At 36.6% G+C, this 14732-nt stretch overlaps 1 protein-coding gene across 1 annotated transcript in view; it reads left to right on the top strand.

Moving 5' to 3' along the window:
* The window catches only part of FRYL (FRY like transcription coactivator), a 148507-nt gene that overhangs the window by 48901 nt on the left and 84874 nt on the right, over positions 1-14732 (top strand). Inside the window, exons 10-16 of the mRNA XM_054582148.1 lie at positions 2568-2666; positions 4121-4222; positions 8621-8724; positions 8919-9027; positions 10719-10805; positions 13489-13660; positions 14085-14217. Of these exons, the coding sequence (XP_054438123.1) occupies positions 2568-2666; positions 4121-4222; positions 8621-8724; positions 8919-9027; positions 10719-10805; positions 13489-13660; positions 14085-14217 (806 nt within the window). The remainder of the gene's footprint in view (positions 1-2567; positions 2667-4120; positions 4223-8620; positions 8725-8918; positions 9028-10718; positions 10806-13488; positions 13661-14084; positions 14218-14732) is intronic.

Raw genomic sequence — 14732 nt, 5'->3', positions numbered from 1 at the left:
AAAATTTATAGCATGCTATTATAGATTTTTTTTGTTTCTTGGTCTCGATCCCCTCCCCATGCCCCACGCCCAGACCCACTAGTTTTTCTGCGTGGTATGTGATAATGCTACTCATTTTCAGTATATTGCACATTGTAGTATAAATGATTCATATATGTGAGTTTATTATTCTTAGCTTTAAGATTTGTGAAGGTAAAATTGACATAAAATAAGCTACACATATTTAAAGTGTACACTTTGACACATGTACATGCCTGTGGATCAATCACCACATTCAAGATAACGAACGTACCTATCACACTCTAAACGTTCCCTTGTGTTCCTTTTTAATCCCCACTCTTACTCACCCCCACCTCTTCTTAAGCAACCATTGAACTTTCAGTTCCTCTACACCAGTTCTGGGTTTCCTAGAATTTTATGTTAATGCAGTCTCACAGTGCAAACGTTTTCTGACTTCTTTCACTTGGCATAATTATTTTGCAGTCCAGCTATGCTGTAGAATATATCAGTAGCTTATTCATTCTTGAGTAGTATTTCATGGTATGGCTATACTGCAGTTTGGTTATGCTTACCTGTGTTTGGACCTTTGGATTGTTTCTAGCTTTTAGCTGTTACAATTAAAGTTACTATGAACTTTCATGTATAAGCTTATGTATGAACATAAGCTTTTTTTTGCCGGGGGTGGGGGGAGGCGGGTGGTGGTAGTTAAAAACCAAGGAGTGGAATTGCTGGGCCAAATGGTTGTTATATGTTTAACTCTTTAAAAAACTGGCAAACTATGTTCCAAAGTGGTTGTACCATTTTACATTCCCACAAGCTGTTTGTGAGAGTTCTCGTTCCTCCACCAGTCTTTTTAATTTTAGCTCTTATAAGAGGTGTGTTACAGTGTCTTGTTCTGATTTTTAATTTGCATTTCTCTAATGACTAATGCTTTTGAGAATCTTTTCATGTCCTTATTTGTAATCCACATATTTTTTTGACAAAATGCCTGTTGAAATATTTTTTCCCATATCTGTATTGAGTTATTTGTTTTTTTGATTGAGTTTTGAGACATTTATTTTTATATTTTTAAAATATATTATGGATACAAGTATTTTATCAGATACAGGCTTCGTGAATAGTTTCTCCTAGTTCGTGATTTGTCCAGTTGTAGGAAGCCAGACCCTTGACAATGCTCCATTGTCTCTATGTGGCCTAATTCTCCTTTGATGCTGTATTTGCTTCTGTGGTTTATTAGTTTGCTGGGGGCACCCCTAACATAGTACCACAAATTAGATAGCTTAAACAACAAAAATCTATTGTCTCACAGAGAATCGGTTCCATGCCTCTTGCCTGGCTTCTGATGGTTTATGGACAATCTTTAGCATTCCTTGGTTTCTAGAAGTCTCACCCCCATCTCTGCTTTCATGTTCACATGGTATTTTCCTTACGTGCATGTCTGTGTCCAAATTTCTCCCTTTTTAAGGACATCAGTCATGTTAGAATAACCCCTACCCCTAATATGACATCATCCTAACTGAACTAATTACATCTACAATGACCTGTTTTCAAATAAGGTCACATTAGGAGGTATGTGGGGTTAGGACTTCAACACAGGAATTTGGGGTCGAGGCGGGGGAATGACACAGTCTGACCCATTAACCGCTGCCTCTGCCTGGAACATCCTTGCCTTTCTTAATTACCTCCCTGCTCCCTTTACCTGGTTGGACTCTACTTACCCATTTACTCTATGTATTGAGGGCTGTCTGTCTGCCAGGGCCTCTTCTCTGCGCAGGGGATACAATGATCAAGGGAGGAGAGACTCCCTCCTCCTATAGCTTCCTTTCAAGGAGAGCACAATAAGCCTGTGTGTAAAATATGTAGTATACAGATGGTGGTAAGTACTATGGAGAAACGTAAAGCAGGGAAGAGGGGTTAAAATTGCTGAAATGGTAAAGGAGTTGAAATTGGGTAGAGTGATTGGGAAAGATCACCACCTTAAAAAAGATGGTGAGAACTGAGCAAAAACTGAGTAAAGGAATGAGGGAGTAAGACATGCTATTATCTGGGGGAAGAGTTTCTTAGGCAGAAGGAACAAGGTTAGGCATCCTGAAGCAAGAGCATGTGTGATGTGTTCTGGGAACAGCAAGGGAGCTCGCTAGTGCAGCTGGGTCCCAGTGCAGGGGGCCAGAATAGTGGGCGGTAAGGCCAGAGAGGTGAAATGGGAAGCTATTGGAATATTTCAGGTAAGGGACACTGGATTCAGCTTAGATGTGTCTTGTGAAGTTTTTCCATGGGGGCCCCTTCTGACTGCTCCAAGACTGCAGAGAACTTCACTTTCCTCTTACAGCATCTGTTATACCACCTGTTCACTTGCCTATATTCTCTGCCATTCGCTCAGGGCAGGGACCAGGGGTCAAGGTTTATCTCAGTTCCTTAATATTTGGTCAGGTGGCACATTATAGTACTGGACTTCAATGAGATCCTCAGTGAATTATTAACCAGTTTTAAACCTTACAGGAAGTTCTTGTAGTTTGAGCAAATGTTAGTAACCACTTTTTTTCTTTTTGCATTATCTTTTCCCCTAGGCTGTTAAAAATGAAGTGAATGTTCCCTGTTTGAAAAATTTTGTGGAGATGCTTTATCAGACTACTTTTGAACTGAGCTCCAGAAAGAAGCATTCATTGGTATTGAGAAAATTTTCAAACATTTACATATTTAATTAGGAGTCTTAGTAATTGATTTATGAATTCAGTGGAGATGTAAAAGAATAGTAAAAATTGAAATTGTCAAATATACAAAGTATAATGTAAGGGCAAATTTTATATACTTACTCCTCTTTTTAAAACTTTCTATTCTTATTAAGCTAAGTGAAATAAGCCAGTTGATGAAAGACAATTACCATGTGATCTCACCTCTAAGTGGACTCTATTCAACAAAATAAACTAATGAACAAAATAAACCACAGGCACAGAAACATGGATCAGACTGAAAGTGACCAAAGGGGCTGGGGAAAGAGGACAATGGTGGAAAGAAGGGGAAGGGACTAGACAAAGAACATGTATGAATGACCCATGGACATGGACAACAGAGTGGGGATTGCCTGTCGGAGCGGGGGGTGGGGGTGGGATGGGCGGAGGGGGGTAAAGGTGTAAAAATTGAGACAATTGTAATAGAATTAACATGATTTATAAATAAAATAATAATAATAATAAACATTTACAAATATATAAAATAAAAATAAAAAATATGTAAGAAAACCTTTCTCTTCTTAATTTAACTAGCTCTGTATTTGATAGGTTATTATTCAGGCTTCATTCTAGGTATTTACCTGGCTTGACAGGTGCTTTAAATTATGCATTACAATATGGGAAAGGTTGAATGCACCTTTGTATTAAACCTTGTATTAAAGTTTATTTTACATTATAATACATTGCATTCTTGAAGCATCAAATTATTTAGGCACCCATCTCTGTCAAATAACATTTTTTCTATTCAGAGATCCCCCCCACCCGACATAACTACTCATTTCCTGTATCTGAGGGATTTCTCTGTAAATTTTCAAGCAACTGGGGGAAAGTTTGGAGAATTGGACAAATACTTGACCACTTAAGACAGAGTCATAGTAATAATAATAATAATAATAAAATGTTCATAGTGCCAGGCAAGTAAGTGCTTTGCATCCTTTGTCTTTAAGCCTCACAGTCTTGTAGGATATGTATGATTATTATTTTTCACTTTTACATTTTAGGAAAATGAGTCCTAGAGCTCATAATGTATCCTCCCTGAGGTCAGACACGCGGCAAAAAGCTGAAACTTGAATGCCAGTGTGTCCTCTGATCCCAGGGCCCGTGTTCATAACCCCTGCACCGATCGAGGGAGCGGTGGCTCTAGGGGAAGACGGTAGCACGTTCTCACTCAGGGAGGACGTGATAGATCGAAGAATTGTTCTCCCAGAAAATTTGCCCCTTATCATTCTTTGTTAGATTACTCTTAGGGGATCGTAATTTTTATCGTAAATGGGAAAACTGCATAAAAGTCTTTTATTTTCCTTGTTTATGAGGATAAATGAAATATAATTGATAAGTCCAGTGCTTTTTCATGGAAAGTGTTAACTCTCTCTTTTATTTGTCTTCTATAGGCTCTATATCCACTAATTACCTGCCTTTTGTGTGTCAGTCAGAAACAGTTTTTTTTAAATAACTGGCATATTTTCCTACAGAACTGTTTGTCACATTTAAAGGTAAGAAGTAATCTCATTTATGACTTAAAAATACTGACTGTAGTGTATTCACTTATGCATATACATAGAATTATGCATAATAAAACTTTTCTTTACTATTGGTACATTTAAATAATTAATAGTTTGCCATACTCCACTTCTTATACAGACTTCATTTTTTTCTACAGAAAATCAATCATGTATAGATGTGAAGAAACTTTTGATTGAAAATTTGCTTTGCCTTGATGAATGCAAATTGTGCATTTTTAATGATTGATGTTTTACATTATCTTAGATCTAGCAGTATTTGTTAATAAATTCCTGTAGAGTTGTAGAGTATTAATCTTATAAAACTCTTCAGACACTTACATTGTGTTTTGTTTTGAGTAATGTTAGTTCAAGTCTGAATAATATGAAAAAAGTCTTGATAACAAAGTATTACTAAAAGCACATTTAATATAAGTATGCCCAGTCAAATTAAAGTGTGGTGCAGGATCCACATTGATATAAAAGCTTCTGAAATTATTCTGACTTGAATCAGCACTATTTGGCACATCTATGTCCGGTCTCTCTTAGTATTAAAAACAAAACTGAGACAGAAGGATCATTATGTGCCCAAGGAGCTATGTTGGCAGGATCTAACAGGATCTTCTTTTCTTCTGTGGATAGGAGAACTGTTAATGACTGACACAGAACATGAGCGTGTTCCTCATCTGCATGTCATGTGAATGCTCGATTTGAATACTGTTTTGATACATAGATTAATACATTTGACTCTTTGCTTGCAAGTTACATAAACAGGCAGACGTGATATTTCATTTCCTGTTATTCCTCTAAGTTTAGGTTAAGACTGCAAACCTTATACTTTAAAGACAAAGACAGCACACACAGATTAAGTGACTTTGTCTTGGGCCCTACAGCGCATGGTGGTGTAAGAAATGAGACTGGCCCTTCTTTTCACACTGCAAGAGTGACCCACTGGGCGTTATCCTATGTGTCTTTTTTCTGGTTTTATGTATCATTTTCAAAAATGCCTTGATTTTTTTGTAAGGTATACAGAAAATGTGAGTCTTCGAAAAATATTTTTAGCTCTTCTTCTAGATCTACGTTGATGTTATTATTCATGCTTGAATGAGGATTGATAAACCCTCTTTGGTTTATTTATGGAAGTTCCCACTGCCAAAGCAAGCTGATTAAATTCTTTGTGATATGCAACCAGAAAATCAGTTTTTAATTTACTTAATTACATTATATAATGTTTTTTGTACTTATTTTGATGATTTATATAGATAGAGGCACTTAAGGGAATTGATAATATTCTGGGTAATGTGATTCTTCTTACTTTCAATGAAATGTTTTAAGGCATACCTTTAAGTGTTCTCGGAAGGTTGCTTTGTTTCATAACAATTCATACTTTTCTGTTGCTTGTTGGAATTTTTTTATATATCTACGTTTCCACCTAACATATTTGCAGTTCTTTCGCAGTACCTTAACTTTTTATTTTCGTCTTAAGGCTTTCGTGTAAGGTGCTCTGTTTGCTCTGACCCCTTCCCTCCTGATCAATATCTCTGGCATGTTGTCCATTTTCACGGATGGCTGTGTCAGTCTGCCAGGCTAAAAGAGACAAGAGCCACTTAGCATGAATATTTGGAGTGTAGTTGTCTTGGCCATTAACCCTTAACTTACATTAAGGCTCTATTCAGCAGAAATTTTATGAATTTGATCCTGTTTATTAGGTTTTAGATTCTGCAGCTATGCTGCATAGTTGATGTAAGGAATTGAGCATTCAGGGAAAAACTACATTAGTTACCTGTTGTGACAGGTATAATTTGTTTTTTAAATATAGTAAATACTAGCTCAAGATAAAGACCTTACCTAAATTGATTTTGAAATTCAACTCATCTCTTAATTTTAAAAAAAAATCTATAGCAATTTTTCATTTATTAGACCTACTTCTTAAAATTGATTTTTACTAATATTTACTATATGCTAGATTCTCTAAATACAGTATCATTTAATTCTTACTGTGACAGACTGAAAAAAGAGAAATAAGTAACCCATGTTTAAGGAGCCAAAGATTTGTATCTAGAGCCATCCAGTTGCTTAACTTTTGCTCTTTCTGGTCTACCACGTTACCTTTTAATGGACTATAAAGAATGATGCTGTAAGGAATATTATAAGAATATTTTGATACAGTTCTAGGATATTAAAAAGATATCATCTGGGGTCATAAAAAATAAATATGATACATTTTCAAGGCACTTTATATGTTGCACAACTTTTAAAAACCGTATCAGTTTTTGAAGTTGGTGACCATGAGAAAAATGGGCTTTAGTCCTGTAGGCCCAGAATAGCAGAAAGAGCATTAGTTTATTTTCACTGAAAAATGTTAAATATGTTATTTTTGTTCCCAAACAGAACTTGGTATTTTCCCATTTCAACTGAGGTCATTAAGTGAAAAATGATTTTAAAATTTCTGGAGAATAATTAAGAGAATAATAATAAAAGTACACATCGTACAAAAATTTTTTGAAGATTTTTTTTTCTCTACTGCTATGCTTATTTTCTTGTAAAAATTCATATTTGTTTGAACTCATGTAGTGCTCCGGAGAGGAAAAATTAGATAATGAAAAATTTTAAGTATTTTTTTTCTCAGCTTGAATATTGTAGGTGTATTCCATGATGCCCAAATTCAGGGATTTTTTTTTTCTTAGTGTTTCTGGCCACAGTCTTGGAAATTTCAAATTTCTTCTAAATAGAGACCTTGGTGAGGAGCTGTCTTGTTTTGTGCTTATTTTCATCTAACATGCATGTGCTGCATCTCATGTTTACGTTTGCTGTCTCACATTGCTTTATTTAGATGCCATCTAACAACAGTATCAGAAAACAAATAGAAACACTCCAGGTGAGTTGTGTCAATGTAAAATATTGCTTTATCTCCTTTAAGTGTGGCTTGCTTATTTATTTATTTATTTATTTATTTACTTACTTACTTACTTATTTATTTTACCCATTATTGCTTTGCATGTCTAATGTATTTATTCATGCCCGCTTCTCATATTGTAACAGAAGAGTAGCACACAGCAGGGATATTCTATAGGTTTAATATTAATGCGGCCCCAAAAAGATGAATTTAAGATATTTGATAATGAATGTTGATTGTTAACCAGAATCCTCAATTTTAAAGTGGTCTAATTTACATTAACACAGTAATTGATATTCCATTCTTAATTACATCAAATCTTCATATAGGTAAATGTGCAAAAGTATATGTTTTAGTGGTTGTCTTTTGTTAAAACACCTTCAGTTGTTACCCTTTTTACATTGCTTTTAGTTTTAAGTAGTTATATGTTCATTATTCTCCGTCTCAAGAAAACAAAATAGAAGAGCTAAATTATTAATACTTAGCATTTAAAAACTCCCTTTTGTCTGTTGCTATATATAAAATAATTGCTTAACAATAAGAAATCTTCCAAACCAAATGAAACGAATGCTAATTTATAGCAATCAGTGCATCCTACAACCAACGTAAAGAGTTTCTCCTACTAAAATGATTAGCTACATCTTTGGTATTCACAATTAAATCTCATTATATGACTGGTCATTTGAGAACTTAACTTTTTTATATGAAGAAAAGGTTTGTTGATCAAATCGTGATTGAAATGGAATACTTTCCTGATTCTAAGTAATAATAATTTAAATAATGTTCTGATTCTAAGTAAAAAGTTGAAGGTATAACACCTGACACTGATTGAACATTTAGTATGTACCAGGCAATGTGTCCAGTGCTTATCACACAATTTCCCAAATCTGTGAGGTCGGTACCCTACTACTTCCATTTTAGAGATGAGGAAGTTGTGGCATCAGGTGACATGACAGTATCCAAGGACAGGGTTTGGCCAGCCATTCCTAATTCCAGAGCCCGTGCTCTTAACCCGCTAGTCCGCATTTCCTCGTGTAAGGCTAATCACTCAATATTTTGTATTGTTTCATAAATGCAAATGTCTGTAACAGCATTTGGTGTCCTAGGTTTTAACTGTAAGTAGGTTACAAAGAATTATTGCCAAGATTACTAATTCTTCCATCATTATGTCAGTATTGTTGTGTGAACTATTTACCATCAAGTAATTTGATGTGTGTGTATAATTTTGAAGTTCTTAGAGGTATTAGTATAATTCTAATATTTTCCTATTTATTTTAAGAGTACAAGGAATGGCTCAGGATTTCCATATATATGGTTATTTTTGAACTATCTGTGCTTACCGTACACAAATGTATGTACTTACATATATAAAACTGTTAGATTGAAGGAAAAAAAGAGGAATGAGGCCTTTTAGTTGTTGACAAATTATTTATTCTTAAATGATTGCAAGTACTTTAATAAATAAACTTATTTTAATTCTCTTTTGTTCTAAACAGAATAAAGATCCTAAAATGTCTCGAGTTGCACTGGAATCTTTGTACAGATTGTTGTGGGTTTATGTAATTAGAATAAAATGTGAAAGCAACACTGTAACTCAAAGGTAAGTGCCTCTGTTTCAAAGTGTACTTAAAATATTGGTAAAAACTACCATGCTAAGGCAATTTTAGTCAACATTACAAATACCTTGTGGAGGAATATGAATTCTCCTGATGTATTATGAAGAATAGGAAGAATAGTTTGCTTATGTTCGGTTAATCTAATTGTCTCATTATGACTAATTTCTTTTTCCTATAGTCGTCTCATGAGCATAGTGTCAGCACTTTTTCCAAAAGGTTCACGTAGTGTGGTTCCTCGTGATACACCTCTCAATATATTTGTGAAGATTATTCAGTTCATTGCTCAGGTGAGTGTTTCACTTCATAATACGTGTGTCCATGTATAAGAGTAATCTGTGTCAGTAACTTGGAGTCTGAAAATGTATTACACATCTAAAAGCATGGCAGCAAAGCATTTATTACTCTACAGTAGTGGAAATAATAAATGTATACTTTAAAAAGTAAAAAATGAAAGAATATGATGGGGGGGTATGTATGTTTGTGTGAAAATAAGTTTAAAACATTGCCACACACTTGGAGAAGGAAAGGAGACCCACAGGTGGAAGAAGCACTTTTAGTTTAGTTGGTGCATTTACTAATTACCTCCTGAATATCTCAAAAGATGTTTTAAAATTGTTTTCATAATCTGTATTTCCTAGGTTCTTAGGTATAGATACTAGAATCCATTGTAGCTAGTTGAACCCAAAGGGATTTTGTAAGAGCTACCAGTAACTCACAGAAACACTAATAAGGCTGAACGATTAAGAGGAAGCTATAGAATTGGGTTTTCAAGGAAGCTGCTGCCTCCCCCACAGTCAAAGAGTTGCCAGATTCAGAAGTTACCACTGGTGCTGTGGAGACATGCTGCTTCTGCAATCCCCACCAATGAAACAGATTTCTTCCCCCTGCCTTCCTCCTCTTCACCTCCTCTTCCTCACGGTACCAGTTCCCAGAGACTTGCAGGAGTATACCACTTGGCTGGGTCTGAATCACATTCTAAAGCCTGTTGTTATGGGCACCCTAGAAAATACCATTTTAGCTTTCTAGACTCTGCATTGAGGAAGGTTTATGAGAAGGGGATTGAATGGTTGCTGAGTGAGCAAATCTACGGTTTTAATCACATTCCCCTGTTTGGGACATCAGCCCTGCAGGAGCATAGGTAGGCTTGCCCCTCAACTTAGGAAGATGTTTGATTTCAGGATGTTCGTCACGTTCTCTTTCAACTAAAAATATGACAATTTAAATGGCCCATAATGTAGTTATTTTGACAGTGAGTAAGTAAGGAATATTTAAATAAAATGAATACATTTCTGTTTACTGGAGCACAGAACTAGTGATAATTAGTAAGTATAAATCTGTCCATAAGATGAGTGAAAGCAAATTGTACTTTAGATGTCGTATTCAGGGAACTCTTAACCACTAGGATGTATCTCTGTCCGTCCCATACCCCTAGAGGGTTGTACGCACTCGCTTGGTTTAGCTGTTTCACACCAACATCCTGCCACAACTATAAAACTCTCACACGTCACTTCATCTTAATAGTTAATTTTTTTCTGGGGGATTCCCTTCCGGAGCCCGTCCCCCGTCCCTGTCTAACCTCTGCTCTCTGGGCCGGCTGCATGCCCGTCCTGGGACTGTCTTCTGTCTTCATTCTGCGAATTCCTGCACGTAGATTTTGAATAAGATTTTGGTGAATGAATACTTAAAACTTTTTCCATTGGTTTGGGTATTAAACCATTTGATAATTAAATAAAATACCTGTAATCATTTTTTTATTATTTGATTTTTTTCAATTACAGTTGACATTCAATATTAGTTTCAGGTGTTATAATCATATTTATAACTATAATTTATATGTATTTTTTGTATACAACTAGATTTATGAATTTCTTATGGGTACAGACCTGTGTTGTTGCCATTACATGTATAATTCTTAGCATGATACCTAACATGTAGTAGCAAGTAAGGAGGATTTATTGTGGGGGTTTTTTTTTTCTAGGAACGTTTGGATTTTGCAATGAAAGAAATAATATTTGATCTTCTCAGTGTTGGGAAATCTGCTAAAACTTTCACCATTAATCCAGAGGTAAAATGAAAAATATGTAGTAATATACTATCCTCAACCTTTTTTTTAACAGGGCACCATTTCTGAAATCAGAACTTTTAGGTTCAAATCCCCAGTTAGAAGTTCTACTTCTTACTACAAGCATGTTCTGAAACAAGTTACACAACCTTTCTGAATGGGCTAAGAGTGCGTTTAAGCGTGGTGGAAACAATCAAGAAGGGAAGCTTTTCAGGTGAGCCAGCTCAGCTGGCTTCTGGAAGTTGTGGTGTGAGCTCCAATTTCTCAAAGAAGTAATAAATATATAAATAATATAACCATCAGCTTTCTTTAATAAATGTTATTCACTCAACATTTATTGAGTAAAATGTATCAGATACTGTTTTAGGTATAAGAGACAAAACAGACAAAAATCCTTTTCCCCGGATGGAGCTTAACAATAATAACTTTTAAGAAGACAAAAAAAATGTTATTTTCTTCTTCTGTGGCTCTGTTTTTCACTAGTAAATACTAATTCACTCTGTAGACCTTCCATTTTCAGATTGTTTTAAATATTTTACAAATTATGTATCAATCTAATAACATTTGAGAATGTACGAAGACTATAGGTGCTATCTTTTTGTCTTACATCTCTAACATCTTTTAAATTATTGTGCTGGTCCTCCTCATAAGTAAATCCTGAGATATGTATTTATATAGTTAAAAAAATAGGATAGAAAGTTATTGAAGCTTTTCAGTTAATAGAATTTTTAAATTAGGGTAATATTTATTTTTAGGCATTTTTTAAAAGGTTATTTATTTTTTAGAGAGAGGAGAAGGGAGGGAGAAAAAGAGGGAGAGAAACATCAATGTGTGGTTGCCTCTCACATACCCCCTGCTGGGGGCCTGGCCCACAACCCAGGCATGTGCCCTGACTGTGAATCGAACCCACGACCCTTTGTTTCTCAGGCTGGCACTCAATCCACTGAGCCACACCAGCCAGGGCTATTTCCAGACATTTTAAGTGAGCATACGTGAGTGTTTTATATACTTCACATGGTTTTCAGCAATGAAATCCATTCTCTTAAACATCCATTTTCAGAAGTATTTTCTCCATTGAACAAGTTTACTTCTAAAGTTTCCTCCTTGCTGAAACTCTCACACTAGAAGTAGAAAAAGTGTCAGTTGTGCTGTTTTGTTATTATTATTCATTTAGGCTTACATAAGGATTATCTTCATCTGTATTTGCTTTTCGGGGTTTTTTTTTAAGCTTGTGAGAGCTAGTTTACTTAAAGACAGATAAAAGTACCCATCAATTCATTTAATCAAATATATGCAAATCGCAATAGTATGAGGGCAACTTTGCAAACCCTGGTACTTTGTGGGTTTTCCCACATTCTCCATGACGTCTTCTGTAACTATGGGACATGACCCTCTGATGTTTAGACTAAGGGAAGACATCAGTACTGTCACATATAAAGATGAATAAAGCTTACAAGCTTAACGTTCTTTAGATAACAAAAGGTATATTAACAGAGGTTTTACTTTCTCCCTGTGCCCCAGTGAACTCTCTTGCACACCCACTGGGATGCACGTGCCTGCCTTAGAGACCACAAGTACAGCTCAGAGATAATGGCGGCTTGGGCCGAGATAGTATGGTGCAGATGGAGAGAATACCATTTACTGAGAAAAGTAACACTGAGAAGGGATTGAGTGTTTGGGGAAAAGTGCATTTGGTTTCAACACATCAAACCTGAGACATCTTTTTGACATCCAAGTAGGGATGTCAAATGGGTCCGAGGGTTCAGGTTCAGAGGAAAAGTCTGGCTTAAAATTAGTGGGCGGTCTGACACAAGTGGTAACTGAAGTCAGGTAAACGCATGCAGTCGCTTCGGAGAGAGTCCATGATGCTAGGAGAAGGCACCCTAGGGCCTCGCCGTGAAGCAGCCTAATATTTAGCATCAGGTAAAGGAGGCCAAACCTGAAGTGCGGGTAGAGGGGACACAGCCAGCCAGTGGCACAGGTGTAGCAAAGGAAGGACGTGTTTCAGGAAAGAACAAATACCTGGTGGTGTCCCATGCTGTTGAAAGTCATACAGGATGCAGGAAAGGTGCCCGCTGTTTGGAGCAATATGGCCCCTAACGAGTGAGAGTTGCTCCAGGGAAGTATTGTGGGGAGGGCTTATTAAGAATTGAGTAGAGTTAACAGAAACGAGGTATATTAGGTTGAAAGGGAATTGTTGAAGATGCAAGGAAAAAGATAATAGTATAATTTCCGAAAAATGTAAGATCAGAGAGAATTCTGACAACGAGAAAGACCAGCATCCCCTTGACTCTAACAAGAGCAAAGGAGAGGAGGAAGCGATGCAGGTACAAGTACGCTGGTGTGTATTGTAGTGAGAAAGTCGGTTTTCTCTTTCTGTAAAGTAGGGGACAAATAATTCTGCTTGGAGAGGGGCAGGGAGGAGAGGTGGAAGAGGTTTGAAATAGCTTTACAGAGAATAGGAGAGCCAGTTGACCTCTGAACGGAGTGGGTATGCATGTAGGAACTTGAAAAAGAAGCAAACTTCAATGCCTGGACTGATTAAAAAGTGTTGAGCAGAAAGGTTAGTTTTTCTTCTGTCCTCCTCCTTCCTGTTCCCCAGTGTTATTTGATGAGATGTTTTGAACATGAAAACAAATATTTGCTGAAACTCTGACTTGATTATTTTGAACGTTTTTCTCTGAAGAGAATGAACATAGGCCTCCGAGTCTTCCTTGTAATAGCGGACAGTTTGCAGCAGAAGGATGGCGAGCCTCCGATGCCAACAACAGGAGTCATTCTTCCCTCCGGAAACACTCTTCGCGTGAAGAAAATTTTTCTTAACAAAACCTTGACAGATGAAGAAGCAAAAGTCATAGGTTAGTGTTAACTGGAATAAATAAAGTGCATTTTGATACCGTTTAATATTTTATAAAAGTTTAGGTTGAACTAAAATGTATATATGTGCCTATTACGGTTATTCCAGTATACAGAGTGATAAAAAATGAATACAGTTTTGATAATCTCTATAGGTTGTCAGATTAAAAGTCTTTGGGTTAAAGCTAACTTTTCTTACATGATACTGTTTTCTGCATTTTTGTTCTCCCTTCAAATTCTGGTTCTGTGCCTAATTTTTACACGTTAGCCAACCATCAAGAAGAGTGTGTCACAGTCAGAGCTCCTTTTGTAACAATGATAAACTAATGTCTTTCAAAGATTAAGAGGCTTTTATTTTTACAGAGAGTAACTACTCTTTATTTAATTTCTCACATTTAATAACTGTTCCCCACCCCCCACCCCCAGGAATGTCAATTTACTATCCTCAAGTGAGAAAAGCACTAGACAGCATTCTCAGACATTTGGACAAAGAAGTTGGGAGACCCATGTGTATGACGAGCGTGCAGATGTCCAATAAGGAGCCTGAAGACATGATCACGTATGCAGTACCTTATTTCTTTGCATTGCTATTTCAGTGTCTGTGAAATCGTATAGGTGGCTGATCCTTGCTTACTTGTTTTGTTACCTTTGGAGTTCTTCCATATTTCCATCTGCTGTAGTCACTGATGCAGTCGTTTCTTCCATGTGCTCGGTGTTGCTCTTTAAAGTGCTGCTGAACCTAGTAAAGAAAGCGAAAGGTGTCCCGGATTCTCAGCCTAGATTGTTGTCAGTGACGAGGCCTTACACGAACCCCGTGAGTCATAGATAAATCTTAGTTACCCCAGGTGGGTGTGAACTAATTGGTTCATTAAGTCAAACAAGTGCTCTTCTTTCCAGGGCCCTGATAAACATACAGAAACGCTGAAAATCTCCTGGGAACAGGGGTGCAGCGAGGAACGGTGTAGAAGTAGTTTTTTGAAACAGTGCCTCATCCCCCCGCACCCCACCCCACCCCACCCCACCATTGCCGCTGCCCGTCCTCTCGACGTCTCTGTTCCTTATTGTGAGGGACTT

The sequence above is a fragment of the Pteronotus mesoamericanus genome, unplaced genomic scaffold (assembly GCF_021234165.1).
Source record: "Pteronotus mesoamericanus isolate MK-2021 breed Mesoamerican mustached bat unplaced genomic scaffold, CSHL_Meso_final contig_68, whole genome shotgun sequence".
Lineage (NCBI taxonomy): Eukaryota > Metazoa > Chordata > Mammalia > Chiroptera > Mormoopidae > Pteronotus > Pteronotus mesoamericanus.
This window is presented reverse-complemented; position numbering and strand designations above follow the sequence as displayed.